Below are 19150 nucleotides of genomic sequence, written 5' to 3'. Positions count from 1 at the left end.
AAGACCCCTAGATCTTTCTGTAGGAAATACGTGAGAGATGACGAAGCTGGGTCCTAGCATCGGAGGACAGGGCCCTGAGAGGAGGTGGTTCCCAGTCCACTGGCCTGTTGCAGAGATTTGTTTGATGAGATGAAGCATACTCACAGATCATTATGCTTAGTCCCTTGAAAATGTTATCCTCTGAGAAAACGCACTTTTTTTTCTATTCCTACCTAGTTCTTCGTTGGAACCCATGCAGCTCTCCCTGATAACATGTTCACAGTGTATGAGGAAGGTGGGGCTCTGGGGCTTCCAGCAGATCGAGTCATCCGTGACCGACCTGGATGCCTCCTTTGGTCTGACCAGCTCCCCCATCCCAGGCTCTGAGTGCCGGCCAGAGCGCTTCTCTCTGGTGCCTGAGTCTCCTCGGAGGATGATGACTCGGAGCCAGGATGCCTCGTTTTCCCCAGGCTCAGAGCAGGTATAGACTTAGTTGGCTTGTTTGGGGTGGACTTTTTATTTATTTTTTCAAATTTTATTCTGTTTTTTAAAAAATATTTATTTATTTATTTGGCTGTGCCAGGTCTTAGTTGCAGCGCACGGGATCTTCGTTGAGGTGTGTGGGATCTTTTAGTTGCGGCATGCGGGCTCTTAGTTGCGGCATGTGGGATCTAGTTCCCTGACCAGGGATCGAACCCGGGCCCCCTGCATTGGGAGCGTGGAGTCTTAACCACTGGACCACCAGGGAAGTCCCAGGGTGGACTTTTTAAAAACAGCATTCTTACCAAAAGTGTTGTTGGCAGAAAAGTTGGAAATTAACTTAGGTTATATAATTAACTTAGGTTAAGCTTCACTTATAACCACATTGATCAGAATATTACAGAGTGGTTTTATCACCAGTTGCAATGGAGATGCTAAATTCATTATTTTGTATAGAAATCTAATATTCTTTGAAGAGTTTAGTTATGCAGACAGTTCAGAAACTAAATTCTTATAGTTTTAAAAATATTAGCTTTCACATGCTTCTAGAAATATTTCTCCTGACCGTAGTCATTAATGTCATTAGGGTACTTCAATCATCTCCCCTTTCCTTCAGGCTGAAAGGAGCCCAGGTCCCATTGTCTCTAGAACTCGAAGCTGGGACTCTTCCAGTCCTGTCGACCGTCCTGAGCCAGAGGCCGCTAGCCCCACCACCAGAACCCGCCCAGTGACCCGAAGCATGGGAACAGGAGACACCACTGGCCTGGAAGTGCCATCTAGTCCTCTTCGGAGAGCCAAACGGGCTCGCCTCTGCTCTTCCAGCAGCTCGGTGAGTCCACCTGCGTGTGTGGAGGCCCCTGAGCACAGCAGCGCCCAAGCCCTCACCGTGCAGCACAGAGAAGCAGGCATGAGCTGAGCCTGGTCCTGTGGCTACAAGGAGGCCGTGAGAATAAGTTTAAAGGTGGGACAGTTGGGTGACCAGAGGGAAAAAAAATTTAAGGGTTTTGCCATTTGTTTCTTTGGGACGTCTTCTGGCAACGTAATAAATTTGTCTTGCCCGAGGAACAGTAGTGAGAAAAGAGGATAGACCTGATAAGGGATGGTTTAACACGAAGGGAGTAAAAGAATTTTAAAAGTGAGAGGGAAATACATGGGCGAAGTTTAAAGGAGAACATAAAACTAGAAATGTGGGCATTGTGAGATTCTGGATTTGACAATTTATAGCAATGCCTCCCTGAACTTACATAGTATCTGCCCTTCATTAACACGGATTCCTCTTCCTCCTCTCTCAGGACACATCTTCCCGAAGCTTCTTTGATCCCACTTCTCAGCATCGAGACTGGTGTCCTTGGGTGAATATCACATTTGGAAAAGAAACCAGGGAGAATGGTGGAACTGAGGTAGATGCCAGCACCCCAGCAGAGCCAGGCTGGAAGGCAGTGCTGAACATCCTCTTGGCCCACAAAGAGTCTAACCAACCAGCTGAAGCCGACTCCATGGTGAGATAAGCCACTGCCCTGATCATGTGCAGCACTTCTTGTTTATGGGATGAGGAGAAGAGGCTGGTCCTATAATTAGCACCCTGCCTGCCCACAGCTTTCGTAAGTCAAGGTAGACTCAGTCTGGGTTCATCCTAGAGAACAGGCATGGGACTGGTTCATTCTTTCTGCAGTTTAGCATATGGCATTCCACCAAATTCTGATAAATTCTTTGTCTTCCCCACTCAAATGACTCGAAGTAGAAAAGGAATACAGAAACAGAAAGACATAACAGGCTGCTGCCAGTGTTGCAGAGCAGCTGCTTTTTCCATCTGAGTCACTGTCACTTGCACTTGGAGCCTGGCCGTTAACTTAGCTGTCAGGACGGATCACTGTGCTCTGCCACCACGACCTCGATTTCATTCCTCATGGTGGGCACGTGACTTTGCTGTGTTCCGCGGCCCCAGCCTTGTGCACTGACCCTCAGCTGCCATCACAGTAATGACTGCTGCTGGTGACCCTTGTGGGTAAATGCAAACCTGTCATGACAGCTGAGAAAACAACTCAAGTGTTTGCTCTGTGCAAAGGGCGGAAGTGAGAGGAGGGTGGGCATCAAGAAATCGCAAAAACTGCATTCTCTTTCCTTTACTGGCTCATTCCCGAATTTGGCATGTAACCTGCTTAGTGTAAATATAATAATTTCTGACCTCTGTTCCCTCCAAGGACAAAGTAAAATAATACTTGCCAGCAGATGTTTATCAGAAGCATTCCCAGATTCATGGTTTTGTAGGGTCACAGAATTCCACTGGAGGGAGCTATAGTGATGCTAGAAGCCGAAGAATGTGCATTCAGGGGCTTCCTTGGTGGCGCAGTGGTTAAGAATCTGCCTGCCAATGCAGGGAACACGGGTTCGAGCCCTGGTCTGGGAAGATCCCACATGCCGCAGAGCAACTAAGGCCATGCGCCACAACTACTGAGCCTGCGCTCTAGAGCCTGCAAGCCACAACTACTGAAGCCCGCATGCCTAGAACCTGTGCGCTGCAACAAGAGAAGCCACTGCAATGAGAAGCCCGCACACCGCAACGAAGAGTAGCCCCCGCTCGCCGCAACTAGAGAAAGCCCACATGCAGCAACGAAGACCCATTGCAGCCAAAAATTAATTAATTAATTAATTTAATTTAATTTAATTAATTTTGGTGGGGGGGCCGTACTGCGTGGCATGCGGGACCTTTGAAGGTCCGTTTTAGCAACTTGTCTTTTAAGATTCCCCACAGCTGCTGTGACTGGGAAGTACAAAACTTAGAGGCTCTGCAGTAAAGGATCTTGAAGTTAGAAAAAAATTTATACTATTTTTCAACTTAAATCTCTTTCAGTTGTGTCACTGTATTAACTAAATTGCCCTCAGTCACAAGGAAGAGTTCAAACTTTTCCCCCCTGGAACTTTATTTTATTGAGACATTCAGCCGCAAAGAGTATAAGAAAACAGTGAAAATGTCATCTTCTGTCAGAAATTGGAGTGAACTTTATGGATCATCTTGCTAGATATGTTTGTGCTCTCACTGAGACCCTGTGCTTTTCACTATGACTCTCAAAGGCAGAGAGAACCAAGTGTTCTGCTTCACTGAGAACTTTTATCTTTTAGTGAACTGTTTTGTCTCCCTGTAACACCATTTCTCAGAATCTCAGGTCACTTCACAGGCATGATCAAGTGGCAGTGAGATTCTTCCTATTATTAGCTCTGCTGGCTAAATCATGAATCTGAGAAGGCCAAGGTCATAGTTTAAACTCTTAAGGGTCATTTAACTTTGTTTCATTCCTTGGCCTGAGATTATACTGTTAGCACCAGCTAGGCATCTTGTAAATATGAATCCTTGTTCACAAGAGATGATGAATAGGGCCAGTTCAGCATCACAGATGCGAAATCAGTGCAAAATGTGTGCTGCACTGATGCTGGGTCACAAGTGTCATCCTCACATTCAAAGATTAGGACACATATGGATGCTTGGAGGAGGACGTAAGCCGTATTTTAGAGGCTCCGAGTATGTTAGCAGTAATCTAACAGTAGACTCAAGCTTCTTGATTTTTAGTCTGGCTTTAGGTGTATATTATATGTAGCACAATATAAGATTAACTGGTTTTACTCACTGCTAGACATACGTAGATCATTGTGGGAGAAATTTACAGACCACGCCTTAAAGCTATTACCCATCCTTTGTCTCTATAAAAGAATTTAATCTCTAATAATGAGCTTTTCTATTTATAGAGTCTCTCTGAGAAATCAAGGAAGGTATTCCGAATATTCCGGCAGTGGGAATCTTTATGCTCATCCTGAAGATATTCCAGCCCTTCCTGCAGAGAAGTGGAATGAGTGGCTTTGAAAAATGAAGCCTGAATTCCCTTTTGAGCAGCTGATGCTAAGTTTTTCTCCGTTCTGGTTTAATCATAAGGAGCCCCTGCCCTTGCAAAGGTATGCATGTCATCATCTGCATCTGACTGAGGGGAAAACCTGTTTGCAACACAGGGATGTGGGCTGGGAGAGGTAGGGCGACCCTGGCTCTGTTAAAGGGGTGCGTGGTTCCAAAGCTCAACGGAGGACCCAGGGCTCCTTACGAAACTCGGCGGAGGACCCAGGACTTGAGCATTTTTAGTGTCTTTAGTGGGGACAGTGTTTTGAGGTTTCATATCCCAGGAATACGTCAGTATGTGTTAATAAAATATTTGTTAAGATTCTTACAGCTGGAGAACTGTTTTCCTCCTTGTCTAATGGGCTGACATAAAGGAAGTTGAGACTGAGAAAACTACAGTGGAGCAGTAAACAAAGGCAAAATTTCAGTTTTCAGATTGGCTGCAAAGCCTAGAATTTATTTGTGATTCTAGTCAAAGAAGTATTCCTAAACCAGAGACAAGACATTGTTCATTATATCACCAGGAGATCTCCTGATGTGTTATAGTGAATGGTAAGCTGATAATTTTCTCTCTTCACTTTGATAATAACAGAATAAGAGACTATAACAAAGGGAGGAAGGCTCTTCAGAAGAGACCCCTCTCCATGCGCCTTCTAATGCAAGGCTCCCCTGAGTGGGGCTCCCCAAGGCTCTTTCACTGCTGGTGGAGAGCATTGGTGTCCATGGTGGAGAAGCTGACCCTGACCTGCCCCAACTAAATAGACTACCCACTGAGAAAGTGACCATGAAGGAAACTAGCTATTCTCCAGAATGTCGTACTTTCTTTTAGTGACTGTGGTTGGTTGGTTTTATAACTCACTTCTTTTATACTGAAGTATTTTAAAGAACATATGTAATATAATATTCCACCCATGCTAAACTTCAGGTTATATCTCTAAAAAACAGAACATTTTTTCTATGTACTACAGCCAACAAAAACTAATAATCCCTTAATATCGTCTAATACCCAGTCCATATACAAAATTCCCAATTGTTCCAAAAATGTCCTTTACATTTGATTTGTCCAGACCAGGATCCAATTCAAGATCATGGGTTGCATAAATCTCTTTAGTCTAAAGGACGGTCCCTTTTTCTCATATATGTCAGATTTAAAATTTGTCATTTTTCAATCCTGACTTTTTAAAAGGGTAAATAGTGTCGATATCTTTCCCAGATCAAGCCTCCATCCGTGGATAAGCCTGTCAGAGGCCGCTTCCAAGTTATTTTTCTAGGGGTGCTCCTTTGCCTTTGGCACTAATGAAAGGCTTGACTGTTCATTCTCCAGTCTCCATGGTCCCCTTAGAGGCTGATTAGTGGGCAGCTCTCCAATGAGAGCTTCTGGAATGAGACTTCTGGCCCAGGGTGGGAAGCCATTTGCTGACAAGTGACTATGTAGAAGTCTGCTCACTAGAAGCTCATAGCCTCTAGATCACGATTTCTTAAGGAGTAGTGTAGAATCATTAACACAAGGTATTCAAATGGACTACAAGCCTAAGTTTCAGTTTATAATAATGTGGGGGTTTTTTTTGTCTTTCCATTACAATTTTTGATTTTGACCTCCCTCTAAAAAATGTTTTTACTTTTCTTTAAAATAGGCGAAGTTCCACACTTTTTTTGGTTTTGTGTTTTTTCAATCATAAATGGAAGCAGATTGGGATAGACTTGATGTGACTCAAGAAACATTAAGTTTCTTCCATGTGTGTGGCACTGTCCAAGCCCTTATATAATGCAAAGGTGAGTGATCACCTGGTTTCCACCCTCAAGAAGTTTATAGTCCAGGGACTTCCCTGGTGGTGCAGTGGTTAAGAATCCACCTGCCAACGAAGGGGACACGGGTTTGACCCCTGGTCCGGGAAGATCCCACATGCCGCAGAGCAACTAAGCCCACATTCCACAGCTAGTGAAGCCTAGAGGCCGTGCTCCGCAATGAGAAGCCTGTGCACCGCAACAAAGAGTAGCCCCCGCTCGCCGCAACTAGAGAAAGCCCACACGCAGCAACGAAGACCCAACACAGCCAAAAATAAGTTTAAAAAAAAAATGTTTATAGTCCAGCCTGGAAGATACGTTTGTACATAAATGTTACACAAGACAAACAGTGCTAAATACTCCAGGAGTATAAAAGAATTCTCATCTTTTGAATATATGGAATTGTAGAGAACTGGGGGGAAGGTGTGGATTTGGCCTGGGCCTTGGAGATGAGCTGGAGATGTATGCTCCATGAGAACAGGGACCTTGTCTGTCTTGTTCATCATCTCAACACTTAAAACTGCCCTGCACATGGTAGACTCTAAATACAAGAAGGATATTTGAGGCTGAAGGAACATTGAGCAAATGAGCAGAATTTCATATGTTCTTGAAAGAGTGGGTATTCTGCTGTGGCTAGAGCTTTCCATTGAGTAGAAGAGAAAGGATAAAAGAATACAAGTTGGGCCACTTTGGAGTCTGAGGACTTTGGTCTTGAATCTGTGGGAAAAGGGAAGCCGTTGAAGAATTTTTGAGCAGGGAAATGACGTTCAGGCTCAGGAAGATAATCCTGGTGTCTATATAACGCGCAGTAGGGGAGACAGAGGAGTCTGAGTGAGGTGTGATGGCAGGGAAAATGGATGCCTTGATAGAAATGTCAGTGGTGACTTCAACGTCAGTTTGGGCGTGAGGAAGAAGGGAGGAGTCATGGATGGCCTTGAGGTTTGTGGCCTGCCCAATCAAGATAGAGAACTCAGGTGGGGAGGGAAGATAGTAGTTTTATTTTTACCATTTTGAGTTCAGTTATGTAAAAATATCTGTCTAGAAATGGTGTTTTAGAGGTCAGGAGAGGAGGGTTCATTGCATTAAAGTCAAGGATCATTGTTTCAAATGCTCAGAACCTATAGAATCTAAAGCCACATAGAGTGATGCTGTCAACCTCATGATCTCACAAGGATCTTAATGCCAGCCTGTTTAACAGTGTACCTGAGGGCTCCACACTACCTGTCAAGTTTATGGTGAATATACTACGAGGACGGACTGAGTATACTTTCAGATAGTAATGGGTGGTCTCAGATGGGGTGATGATTAATTTTATGTGTCAGTTTAACTGGGTTAAATATGCCCGGATAGCTGGTAAAACATTATTTCTGGATATGTCTGTGAGCGTGTTTCCAGAAGAGATTAGCATTTGAGTTGGTAAACTTAGTAAAGAAGATCAGCCTTGGACTTCCCTGGTGGCACAGTGGTTAAGAATCCGCCTGTCAATGCAGGAGACGTGGGTTCGAGCCCTGGTCCAGGAAGATCCCACATGCTGTGGAGCAACTAAGCACATGTGCCAAAACTACTGAGCCTGCACTCTAGAGCCCGCGAGCCACAACTACTGAACCCATGCGCCACAACTACTGAAGCCTCCGTGCCTAGAGCCCGTGCTCCACAAGGAGAGAAGCCACCAAAATGAGGAGCCCTCACACCGCAATGAAGAGCAGCCCCCGCTCGCTGCAACTAGAGAAAGCCCGTGTGCAGCAACGAAGACCCAATGCAGCCAAAAAATAAAAGATAAAAGATCACCCTCAACAATGCAAGTGGGCATCATCCAATCCACTGAGAGCCTGAATAGAACAAAAAGGCTGAGGAAGGGCAAATTTGCTCTCTTCTTGAGCTGGGACCTCCATCTTCTCCTGCCCTGGGACATCGGAGCTCCTGGTTTTTGGGCCTTTGGAGTTGGACTGGGACTGAACCATTGGCTTCCTGGGCCTCCAAGCTTGCATATGGTGGATAATGGGACTTCTCAGCCTCTGTAATCACTTGAGCCAATTCACATAATAAACCTTTCTTTATATCTATATGTATCCTACTGGTTCTATTTCTCTGGAGAATCCTGACTAATACAGATGGGATTGAGCTCATGAGCGTCATTTCCCAAAGTGTTTGTTCTCTTCCACACACTAGGACATCACTTCAACCCCAGGCTCTTATTCATTCTTCTTGTGGGTTGTTCCTCTAGAAGTGTTTGGTTTGACCTTTCTGGTAACCCACTTTTCCTGATTTGATTCTTTATTTGAAAAATAATTTTTTTCTTTTGGCAGACTCTTTTAAAGAAGGACATTGCCTAAACTTTTAATTTTGCTACTTTACTATCTTAAAGATAGCATTATAAATCATCATTATAAGGAATTTTCCCACTTGTACCTAGCCAGACCAGGTAGCTTATGGGGATACTGTGTAATCTCTGTGTTAACTGTCTCCTGCTGGCTCTCTCGCTGGTAAATAGAATTTCCAATACCTTCCTTTCTACCTCCCAGGTCAGAACCTTCTTTTGCAGTCTTGGTCCCGGGGATCAAGGCAGGTGGTGACTTGAAGACACCCAGCTGTTCAAGGCTATTCAGACTGCCTAGTTTGGCCAGCCCTGCCAACCTTCAGATTCTCCATGTATTATTTTTCTTCACTGAGACCTCTAGGATTCTATGTTTTGTTTTCACAGAAGTTGCATTTCCCATCCAAGTAGACTATGTTTTCTCAGAGGTTAAGACTGGAGCTCAAAGACATTTAATAACAAGCTCTGTCATACAGCTAGAATGTGGCAGAGCCACACTTAAACCCATGTTCCCCAGCCTTCTGTTCCTTCCATTATAATACAGCTTGGAATACCTTTCAGCACAGTGAGTCTTCGATTTTCCTTTCCTGAACATAAAGTCGAGATCTGCCTCTCACAGCGGAAAGGAATATCTTACAACCATTCATGGGACACCAGTATCCAGAATGAGTTTCTCACCTGGCTCTTTTTAGATTTTAGCCAACTTGAATAGACTTACCAGGGGGAACATTCTCTTTGGGGGCTTTCCTCATTTACTCATCAAACTCCTAGACCAGCTGTGGCTGCTTCAGAGCCAGCTTTTAAATCCCTTGCACCCTTTTCCATCTTTGGAACAGAAACAGCTGCATGTACAGCTTGACCAAGAGCAAAAGTACAAACACTTCTTCCTCCTCAGTTTTCCTTGCTATTTTTAGTTTTATTCCTATTCTGGGTTTTCTTTGGCTTTATATAGCTGTTATCTGGGTCGGGTGACCCATGCCCTTGGAAGCGAATGCATCACCCGAGCCCTTTAATTAGAGACCATCAGTCTATCTTTATCCCACGCTCTCTTTTCTCTCATTGCTTCGTGGCTGAAGTGTTGGTGGTGGTTACTGTTTTTCTCTCCACAGAGCCTCTCTGGTTGACTCGACTGTCGTGTTGCTGAAGCCAGTTAGGAAGAGAGGGAAAGGGGAACTTGTATGAGGGCCTCTGGGGAGGGCTGGTAGGCCATGGAGATTGGTCATGTATCGGAAGATTATCCAAAGATTCAGACCACCTTAATATACTTTTCAGCTTTTTGTCCTTACGTCTGTCAGCTACCTAGCAATATCCTAGGATGAGATATGGAAAAAAATGGACTATTTCCCAGGTAGGTCAGTAAAAGCCCTCAAAAGGGTTGAAGTAAGGACATAAAATGTTAGACCTGGAAGGAATTCTAAGTTTACCTCCAGGTCCCTCACTGTTCTCATGAGGAAGCCAAGGTCACAGAGGCAAAATCATTTTTAGCCTCCCCATCCATTTCCTAGCTGGTCTTGTCCAGCCTAACAAAACCAAAGGAGGAGAAAGAAATCTTGGGTGGCAGGATGGATTTTGAGCCGTTTTGAAGTGATAGGCAAATACTGCAGGTGGAGTCTGCGTCTTAGACCTGAGAGAGGAGAGAGGAACAGTCTAGAACAGGAGAACCTCTGAAAATTGATTTTACTACTACGACAAAGAGCTGTCACTCCAAGTACATATTAAACACTGCTTAGTGCTTAGCCTGCTTAGCCTCTGTTCCCAACAATGTACTGTCTGTCTCCTAACCAGGAACCTAGTTCAAAAGAGGGAAAGTTGGACTTCCCTGGTGGCACAGTGTTTAAGAATCCGCCTGCCAATGCAGGGGACACAGGTTTGATCCCTGGTCTGGGAAGATCCCACATGCTGCAGAGCAGCTAAGCCCATGCGCCACAACTACTGAGCCCACGTGCTGCAACTGCTGAAGCCTGCGCGCCTAGAGCCCGTGCTCCGCAACAAGAGAAGCCACCACAATGAGAAGCCTGTGCACTGCAATGAAGTGTAGCCCCCGCTCGCCATAACTAGAGAAAGCCTGCGTGCAGCAACGAAGACCCAACACAGCCAAAAAAAAAAAAAAGAAAGTTACATACATGAAAGATGTTCGATACATGGTTACTTATAATAAGAAGTTGACAATAACCTAAACATCTAACAGTTGGAGGGTGATTAACTACATAGAGTTTAAATTGGTGGAATATAATTTAAACTATTAAAATGGTAATTGTAATGATTCCGTTGGTGTGGAAAGTTGTTTGCAATACACATGAAAAACAATGCCAGAGCATATATCTCCACTGTGATTTATATACCCATGACTAGAAGAAAACTTGAGAAAATGAAAAGCCAAATTATTAAAATGGGGTTATATAATTTTCTTTGGATTTTTTGGTCATACATACTGTTTGTGCAATGAAAATTTTTTTGTTTCCTTAATCTTTATAATTCGATAACCAGTAGTCTGTGGCCTAGCAAAGATTTCTGGTAAATTTTTTGTTCCCTCCTTAATTCATATCTAAAAGTTTTTATATTTTATTGTTTCTCCTGTACTTTTTGTATGCATTTGATATAGGGTAGGTGAGAAACAATAGAAGTAATTAATAGCTTGAATTTAGCTTGAAAGCTGCAAAATATATTGCCTAGTTTTGGTAAATGTTTTTATGCAAACAAGTAAAAAAAAAAACCATTCTTGGTAATTTACTAGCTCATACTAAATATCATTTTACACAGTTTATAGACTGGGCAGGAAAGCTACCTGTTCTATATCATATAGAGTAAGTCCCCTACATACGAACTAGTTCAGTTCTGAGAGCGTGTTTGTAAGTCCAATTTGTTCGTACGTCCAACAAAGTTAGCCTAGGTACCCAACTAACACAATTGGCTATATAGTACTGTACTGTCATTGGTTTATAATACTTTTCACACAAATAATACATGAAAAACAAACACAAAAAATAAAACATTTTTAATCTTACAATACAGTACCTTGAAAAGTACAGTAGTACAGTACAACAGCTGGCATACAGGGACTGGCATCGAGCGAACAGCAAGACGAGTTACTGACTGGAGGAGGGAGAGGAGCGGGGAGATGGTAGAGCTGAAGGACCGTCAGCAATAGGAGACGGAGGGCAAGCTGCAATTTCAATCATGCCTGACATTGATGGCAAAGGTTCTGGTTCCTTGCTAGATTCAATTCTATCTACCCTCTCAAAAAAAACAATCCAATGATATCTGGGTAGTAGGTCTTTTTTTCTCACCATAGATGACACGGTAGCACTGTATTACATTCTGAACGGCTGCTGCAACCTTCGTGTTCCATTCTACGTTCTGGTCCTGTGCCTCAAAAACTAACAGTGCCTCCTCAAATAAAGAAAATCTTCTTGCCATTTCCTGCATCATGAATCTCTTTGGCTCTTCAGTTACTTCTTCTTCCTCTTGTCTCTCTTTGTCCTTTCTCTGGGCCTCCAATTCCATTTTTTTGCTTCGATCCACTCTCTCAATTATTTTCACTTATGTTTCCATCGTTATTGCTTGGCGCTCCTTAGCAGTACCAGCTACATCACTGCTGCTTTTACACTTGCTTCTGGACATCCTGGGCTTGAAATAAAGAAGAGTACTACTGTACTCTATACAGTACTGTACAATAAAGTACACAAAAGCACAACCACTTGTAGAGGATGCACGCATGTGACAATGTACGCCAGACACGTGAACTAACTCATGTGATTGGACATGCGAATGTACATTCGCATCTTTGAAAGTTTGCAGCTTGAAGGTTTGTATGTAGGGGACTTACTGTAGTAATATAGGAGACATGCCCTCCTTTCCTCCCTTCCTCTATTCACCTTCAATCCACCTTCACTCGAGTGCAGAATCTAGTTAATCCTTTCTGAGCTGAGTATCTTCATAGCTGTTAAAAAAGAAATGGGTGCACACCCATGTTCAATGCAGCATTATTCACTGTAGCAAAGAGGTGGCAGCCTAAGTGTCCATGGAGGATGAGTCGATAAAGAAAATGTGGGGCTTCCCTGGTGGCACAGTGGATAAGAATCCGCCTGCCAATGCAGGGGATACAGGTTCGAGCCCTGGTCCGGGAAGATCCACATGCCGCGGAGCAACTAAGCCCATGCGCCACAACTACTGAGCCTGTGCTCTAGAGCTCGCGAGCCACAACTACTGAGCCCGCGTGCCACAACTACTGAAGCCCACGTACCTAGAGCCCATGCTCTGCAACAAGAGAAGCCACCACAATGAGAAGTCCAAGCACCACGATGAAGAGCAGCCCCTGCTCGCCACAACTAGAGAAAGCCCGCGCGCAGCAACAAAGACCCAACGCAGCCAAAAATAAATAAATAAATTTATATTAAAAAAAAGAAAGAAAGAAAATGTGGAAAATATATAATGGAACATTCAGCATGAATAAAAATTTAAAAGAAGGAAATCCTGTCATACGCTACAGCATGGATGAGCCTTGAGAACATTCTCCTAAGTGAAATAAGCCAGTCGAGAAAAGACGAATACTGCAAGGTTCCACTTACATCTAAAAGAGGTATCTAAAGGAGTCGGACTCCTAGAAACAAACACAAAGTGGAATGTGGTTACCAGGTGCTGGGAGGGAGGGGGAAACGGAGAGTTGTCCATTGGGTTTAGAGTTTTAGTTTTGCAAGAAGAAAAAGTTCTAAAGATCTGTGCACAACAATATGCATGTAGTTAACACTACTTACTCTCAAAAATGGTTCAGATGGTAAATTTTGTTATGTGTTTTTTTAACCACATTAAAAAGAAATGGCCACTTCTACTGCCACCAACCTTTTATATGTACAGAGCAGGATCGCAACTTGAACTCTGTCCCCTTCATCCTCCCAGTCTAGGTGTGGGCAGCATTGTTCATCATCCCTTTTCCTTCTGTTGACATGTTTGGGTATGTCTTTGCTCTGAGGCTCTCCAGCCGTGCCATGGCCCTGGTTTTCCATGAGCTTGAAGTTGCTCTTTCTCTAATATGGGAAGAAAATGGATGTGAAACCAGATGTGAGAGCTTTCTTCTGTAGATCCAAAGAAATGAGATGTCAAGCGAAAGGCAACTTATCAGATACTAAGTGACTAGGAGCCATCTCCCCTCCCTAATTATCATGCCACATCAGGAAGAGTAAGTCACACAGAGTAAGTAGCTACACAGAGTCAAGATCAGGTATGCTGAGCAGTAATGCAGCAGTACCTACCAGAGCCACTAGGTGGCTGCCATGCTCCACACCTGACTTCCCTACTGAGTGACATTGCAGAGACAGGACCCATGGCCTCCACACTTTGTTGCTAATCACTAGCAGATCAACAGTGGGGGACAGTACAGCACTTACTTTTTCAAATGGCTTATTCTCATTTTTAGCATCATTCCTACTTTGTCCTTATTTTGTTACAGGTCTTCTCCTAACCAAACTTCCTTGAAGGCTGAAGCTGCCTTATTTCTACCGTAGGCTTATACAGTGTGGAGCGAGAGAGACAGACTGAAAGCACTGAGATGGGTAGGGACAGAGATAAAGGGAGAAAATGGAGCCACAGAAGGAAAAAATTTCCAAGGTCAGGGTTAGGACCCTGTGTCCAGGATTAGGGGAACAAGTAGCAAGGACAAGAAGCTGATTGAATGGGAATTCAGCTGCAAGAGGAAACCCAGGGCAAGATAAGCCATTGGCAGGGCACATTGGCACACATGAGGCAGCCCTTCTGAGGTGGCATCTTTGTGCCCCATCTCAGCACTGGGACTCGGGGCTGGGTCACCCCAGGGCCAACCCACAAAGTTAGGCAAGCCACTAATGAAGCTTTGAGGACATGTTCTTCGAAGCACGGGCCAGAGTGGTGTGTCACCAAGGCCACAGAGCAGCTGGACTCAGGAGGATGACCCTTTCCTTGTGAGGATTCCAAAGGCTGTGACTCATGCTAATTAACCCTGACTCACTGTAGTACTGAGCACAACGAGGTCATTGTCTCCACTGAATTGAGTGGGGAAACTGAGGTGTGGAGTGGGGAAGCAGCTTTGCTCCATTAGTGGCACCAGGCCCTGATCAAACGCCCATGAAGCTGCCCTTGAAAATCAGGAGCAAATACTTCCCAGAGGGCGGTACAGAGGAGGAGGAGGAGAGAGGGACATTTTCTTCGAGCTAGTTCCATGTGGGGTAGAGCCATACAACTCTACAGTGTTATGTAAAACAACAAGGAGTTGCAAAGACTACTTGGCCTCACCTGCTGCTTCTACAGTGGGGAATTTGAAGGCCAGAGCTGGGGAGTGAGGGCCAAGGTCGCACACTGGGTGTTGTGGCTGCACCAGGCCTGGAATCCTGAGGATCCGTGCTCAGTCCTTTTGCACTACAGCCCCACTGTCAGCAGAAGAGGCAGTAACATGGGGTGTAAGAGCACTGGCTCCAGATCCAGTAGCCTGGGTTCCATTCCTGGATCCCCCAGGTTACCTGTGTGCTCCTGTGCCAGTGACTCCGTGCTTCGGTTTCCTCATCTGTAAAAAGGTAATAATGCTAGTTGCTATGTCATAGGGACGTTTGAAAATTAAGTGAGATATGTGAAGTGCTTAGAATAGTGTCTGGCATGTGGTAAGTGCTCAGTAAATACTAGCTTTTTTTAAAAATATTATTTCGATAAGGCAGGCATGACAATCCTTAGCTGCACACCTGGCCACGCAGCCACCCTATTGGCTTCAGCTCAATGCTCTCTCTGGCCAAGTTTCTCCAGTTTGCCTGGTCTCTTGGGTCTCCTGAGGGAAGAGAGCACTGAAACAACAGGTGTTGGGGTCAAGAGGACGAGACATACCGGAGCCTCTGCACCACACGGTCCTTGCTCTGAGTAGGGCTCTTAGCCCAGCAGCCTCGGTGACATCATCAGACAATGCAGATGCTGGTGACTCAGCTCCAAGCCCAGCTCAAGAAGCATCAGGAAGCATCTTGGGCAAGAAGACACAGACCAAGAAAACCACATTCCTGCCAGTCTCCTCGGGTCCTGGCTCCGGGCCTGGCAAGCCCACCCTCAGAAAGTGGTGGTGCAATGACGACAGGAGAGCTAATTACAGTCATCACCGTGCTGGGGTAAGAATACTGGCTTGTTGGTCCAGCGCAGCTTACCTGAGTCATCCATCCTGTAGCCTGTAGCCAACTGGGCCTGGAGCTGGACCAGCAGGCTGCCGGGAGGCTGGGACACCTTCTGCCTCCTGCACTGGCGAGTGCCAGCACTTTCTGCTTGTTCTCCCTTCAGAAAGCAAGTCAAGGCAGTTTGGCCTCAGAGACATAGCTCCAAACTGAGTGAAGAGCCTAGAGGGTCCTTGACAACAGGCCAAAGGCCCCAGGACCCTTCCTGGGATGAGCAGAACCAGACCTGAGGCCTCAGAGCCTTCGGAAAATCACTTCCAGGGATCAGAGATGAAACCAAAAAGTAGAAAACGGATGGGGCGGCAGCTTCCTCCTCCCTGCATGCCACCCTTTACACCACTGAGCCACTTCTGTGTTCCACTGGCCCTGGTGGGGGGAGCGGGGCAGGCAGGCACCCTTGCCAAGCCCCAGCACTCCCCAGGCCAACCCCACAGATCCGCAGTGATCTGAGTCACCTCCCACTAGCTCAATCTGGGGTTTTTGCAAAGTAAAATGAGGAAGAAAATAGGAGCTATATTTCACACACACACACACAAATTTAATTACAATAGAAGTAGATAATACTTTTTCAAAAGGTATAATAAATGAGAATGAAAGTCCCCTGTTCTCTCTCTGACTGAAAGGGTGAGGGAGACAAGAAGGACATGACAGAGGAGAAAAGGTGTGGGCCCCTTCTGTGGGACCAGGAGGAAGAAGTTTACAGCCCTGAGGTGATCTCCATGGTGGGGACCATCTGTGGTACAGCTGGTGAAGGGAAACTTGAAAAGGCCTAGCGAAGACACCTATGGATGGGACAGGAGTCACAGGAAATAATGTGTGAAGGCAGTAATCCCATGGGCCTAGGTATGCGGCTCTCCTCCAGGAAGGAGAGCTAAAAACCCCATAAAACAAAGCACTGGTCAAGAGGTCAGCTTCCCTGGGCCCTGGGGGACCTGAGATGGGGATTGCGTCAGGCTCGCTCCCCACAGCTGTGGCTATTGCTGGGCTCCTTCTCCCCAAGAAACTGGAGGATTGGAGGTGGCACCCCCTGCTGTGCAATCCATGAGCACTTAAAGCCTCAGCATTTCCATTGCTACCCATTGCCCCTCAGCTTTCTAGTTTGGCAGGAAGTGAGGCTGACAGACTGTCCCCTGAGGGAAGGGAGAGGCAGGAGGGAGGGGAAAGACCTAGTTCTGACCTGGCGGGCTAGAACAGGACCTCAGTCTCCTAATAACTGGCTTTCTGGTTAACCTGCCAGCCTAGGGTGACTCCCAGCCCTGACCTTTTCGACAGCCTTATAAAGAATATTGTGGCCTTCCCCAGAGCAAGCTTGCCATGAACACCAAGTGGAAGCTGCATGGTCTTTTCTGAACCAGCCTCAGAAATTACACAGAATCACTTCCTCTGTATTGTATTGGCTACAAGCAAGTCATGAAGGTCAACTCAAATCCAAAGACAAGGATCCCCCCCTTTCAAAGAGAGAAATGTCACACAATTTGAGGACATCTTTTAAAACACTACACCTCCCTTGTCAACTTCTCTGGGATGAAAACCTTAAAGGTTAAGGGTGTAAGTGAATCCTTCAATTAGAACAAAGGTATGAGAGAGAGAGGCCAACTTCCTGAAGGTAAAGGGATATGCGAAGTCTTGGAATGCAGTGGGATCATCTATGTGAGTTCAAACAGGACATCTAAGGAGCTCAAGGATAGAACTCAGGCTTGAATACCATCAACTTAGTCAAGATTCATCCAAGGCAACCTACTGAATGGGAGAGAATATTTGCAAATCATATATCTGATAAGAGATTAATATTTAAAACATATAAAGAACCTATACAACTCAATAGCAAAAAACCAAATAATCCAATTAAAAAATAGCCAGTAGATCTGAATAGACATTTTTCCAAAGAGGACATACAGATGGCCAACACGTACATGAAAAGATGCTCAACATCATTAATCATCAGGGAAATGCAAACCAAAACCACAGTGAGGTATCACCTCACACCTGTCAGAATGGCCATCATCAAAAAGACAAGAAATAGCAAGTGATGGCAAGGATGTGGAGAAAAGGGAACCCTTGTGCACTGTTGGTGAGAATGTAAATTGGTGCAGCCACTATGGAAAATATGGAAATTAGTACGGAGTTTCCTCAAAAAATAAAAAATAGGACTACTATATTATCCAGAAATTCCACTTCTGGGTATTTATCCAAAGAAAACAAACACTAATTTGAAAAGGTATATGCACCCCCATGTTCATTGCAGCATTATTTACAATAGTCAAGATATGGAAACAACCTGTGTCCATAGATGGATGAATGGATATATATAAAATAGAATCTTATTCAGCCATTAAAAATAATGAAATCTTGTCATTTGTGACAACATGGATGGATCTTGAGGGCCTTATGCTAAGTGAAACAAGTCAGACAGTGAAAGACAAATACCATATTATCACTCTTATATGTGGAATATAAATAAATAAATAAATAAAATTTAAAAAACAAAGTTCATAGACATAGAGAACAGATTGGTGGTTGCCAGAGGTGGGGCTTGGGGGATGGGAGAAACAGGTGAACTGTTTCTGTTTTGTTTTTTATTTCAAATAGAATTTTCTTTTTTAAAAAAAAGCAGCTGACTCTCTTGTTCTACATATATCACCATAGAACAAGCACTGAACTCATGGCTCACTCACGAGCTTTTTAAAGATCAGATGCCAAACAGGACATCTGTGATTTAAGAAACTGGGTCTGGAGTTGTCTACTCAAAATTAGAGTTGGAGCCAATAACAGTTTATGTCCAAAGGAAACAAAATTGAGTCAACAACTAAAAATAAAAATTGTTCCCAGAGACTTTGGCCTCAGGACCTTGGGAAAGGTAATACATCTGGCTCAGAGTAATGTACACAAAGGAATTTTCTAGCCATGATATGACATTCTTACCATTTCTTTCATAGTCCCATGTCTTTGGGGGATGGGTAACATTGTCAATTGACTCAAATTTATTTAATACTCTTTGTGCTGTTGTGGTTATCCTGTTATATTTCCTGAATCTTGAGAAAAGTTCATACATGTTTGTGCATGTTAAAAGAAGTGTCGCTATAGCTATATATGGGACCCCAGATGCATCAGGTCATTGTACCCTTTCCCATAAATAAATATATATGTATACATATAGATAAATACCAAACCAACACCAACCTCCACTTCTTTTTCTTTTTTTCTTTTTTAGCTTCAAATGATAGCTGTTTTATTTTTTTTATTAACAATTCAACTTGCAATCTCAGAATACACTTCAATTTAACGAAGGTATGCAGAGAGATTTTATTACAAGGTGTCCTCCCCCCAAAATTAAATCAGTAGCACATCGTACTGCAGCAATTTTCTCCAGCAGATTTAAATTGGGGAACATACCTTGACATGTCTTTTGATATTTTAAATTTTTTGTAATATTGTTTTTATTATAGCTTTTTAGATAATTAAAACTATATACAAATTAAAACTGTAATTAAACATTTGAAATGCTAAGGGCTGTGTAGAATATACTTTAAACTC

The 19150-nt window shown here is 44.1% G+C and overlaps 1 protein-coding gene across 5 annotated transcripts in view; it reads left to right on the top strand.

Moving 5' to 3' along the window:
- The window catches only part of ZC3HC1 (zinc finger C3HC-type containing 1), a 31905-nt gene extending 12966 nt beyond the window's left edge, over positions 1 to 18939 (top strand). For 2 of the 5 annotated variants that reach the window (XM_082473056.1, XM_082473055.1), the window contains exons 7-10: positions 217 to 460; positions 1046 to 1288; positions 1752 to 1958; positions 4201 to 4662. In XM_082473056.1, the coding sequence (XP_082329182.1) occupies positions 217 to 460; positions 1046 to 1288; positions 1752 to 1958; positions 4201 to 4269 (763 nt within the window). In that variant the 3' untranslated portion in view covers positions 4270 to 4662. Of the gene's footprint in view, positions 1 to 216; positions 461 to 1045; positions 1289 to 1751; positions 1959 to 4200; positions 4663 to 7617; positions 8191 to 13887 lie in introns of those variants that run through there. The other 3 variants (XR_014266825.1, XR_014266826.1, XM_082473054.1) reach the window with 3 other exon arrangements.
- Positions 18940 to 19150: the final 211 nt, after the last annotated feature.

Source organism: Balaenoptera physalus (genome assembly GCF_965194825.1).
Source record: "Balaenoptera physalus genome assembly, chromosome: 8".
Taxonomy (NCBI): Eukaryota; Metazoa; Chordata; class Mammalia; order Artiodactyla; family Balaenopteridae; genus Balaenoptera; species Balaenoptera physalus.
The sequence above is the reverse complement of the archived record's forward strand: the minus strand, read 5'-3'. Positions and strand labels throughout refer to the sequence as shown.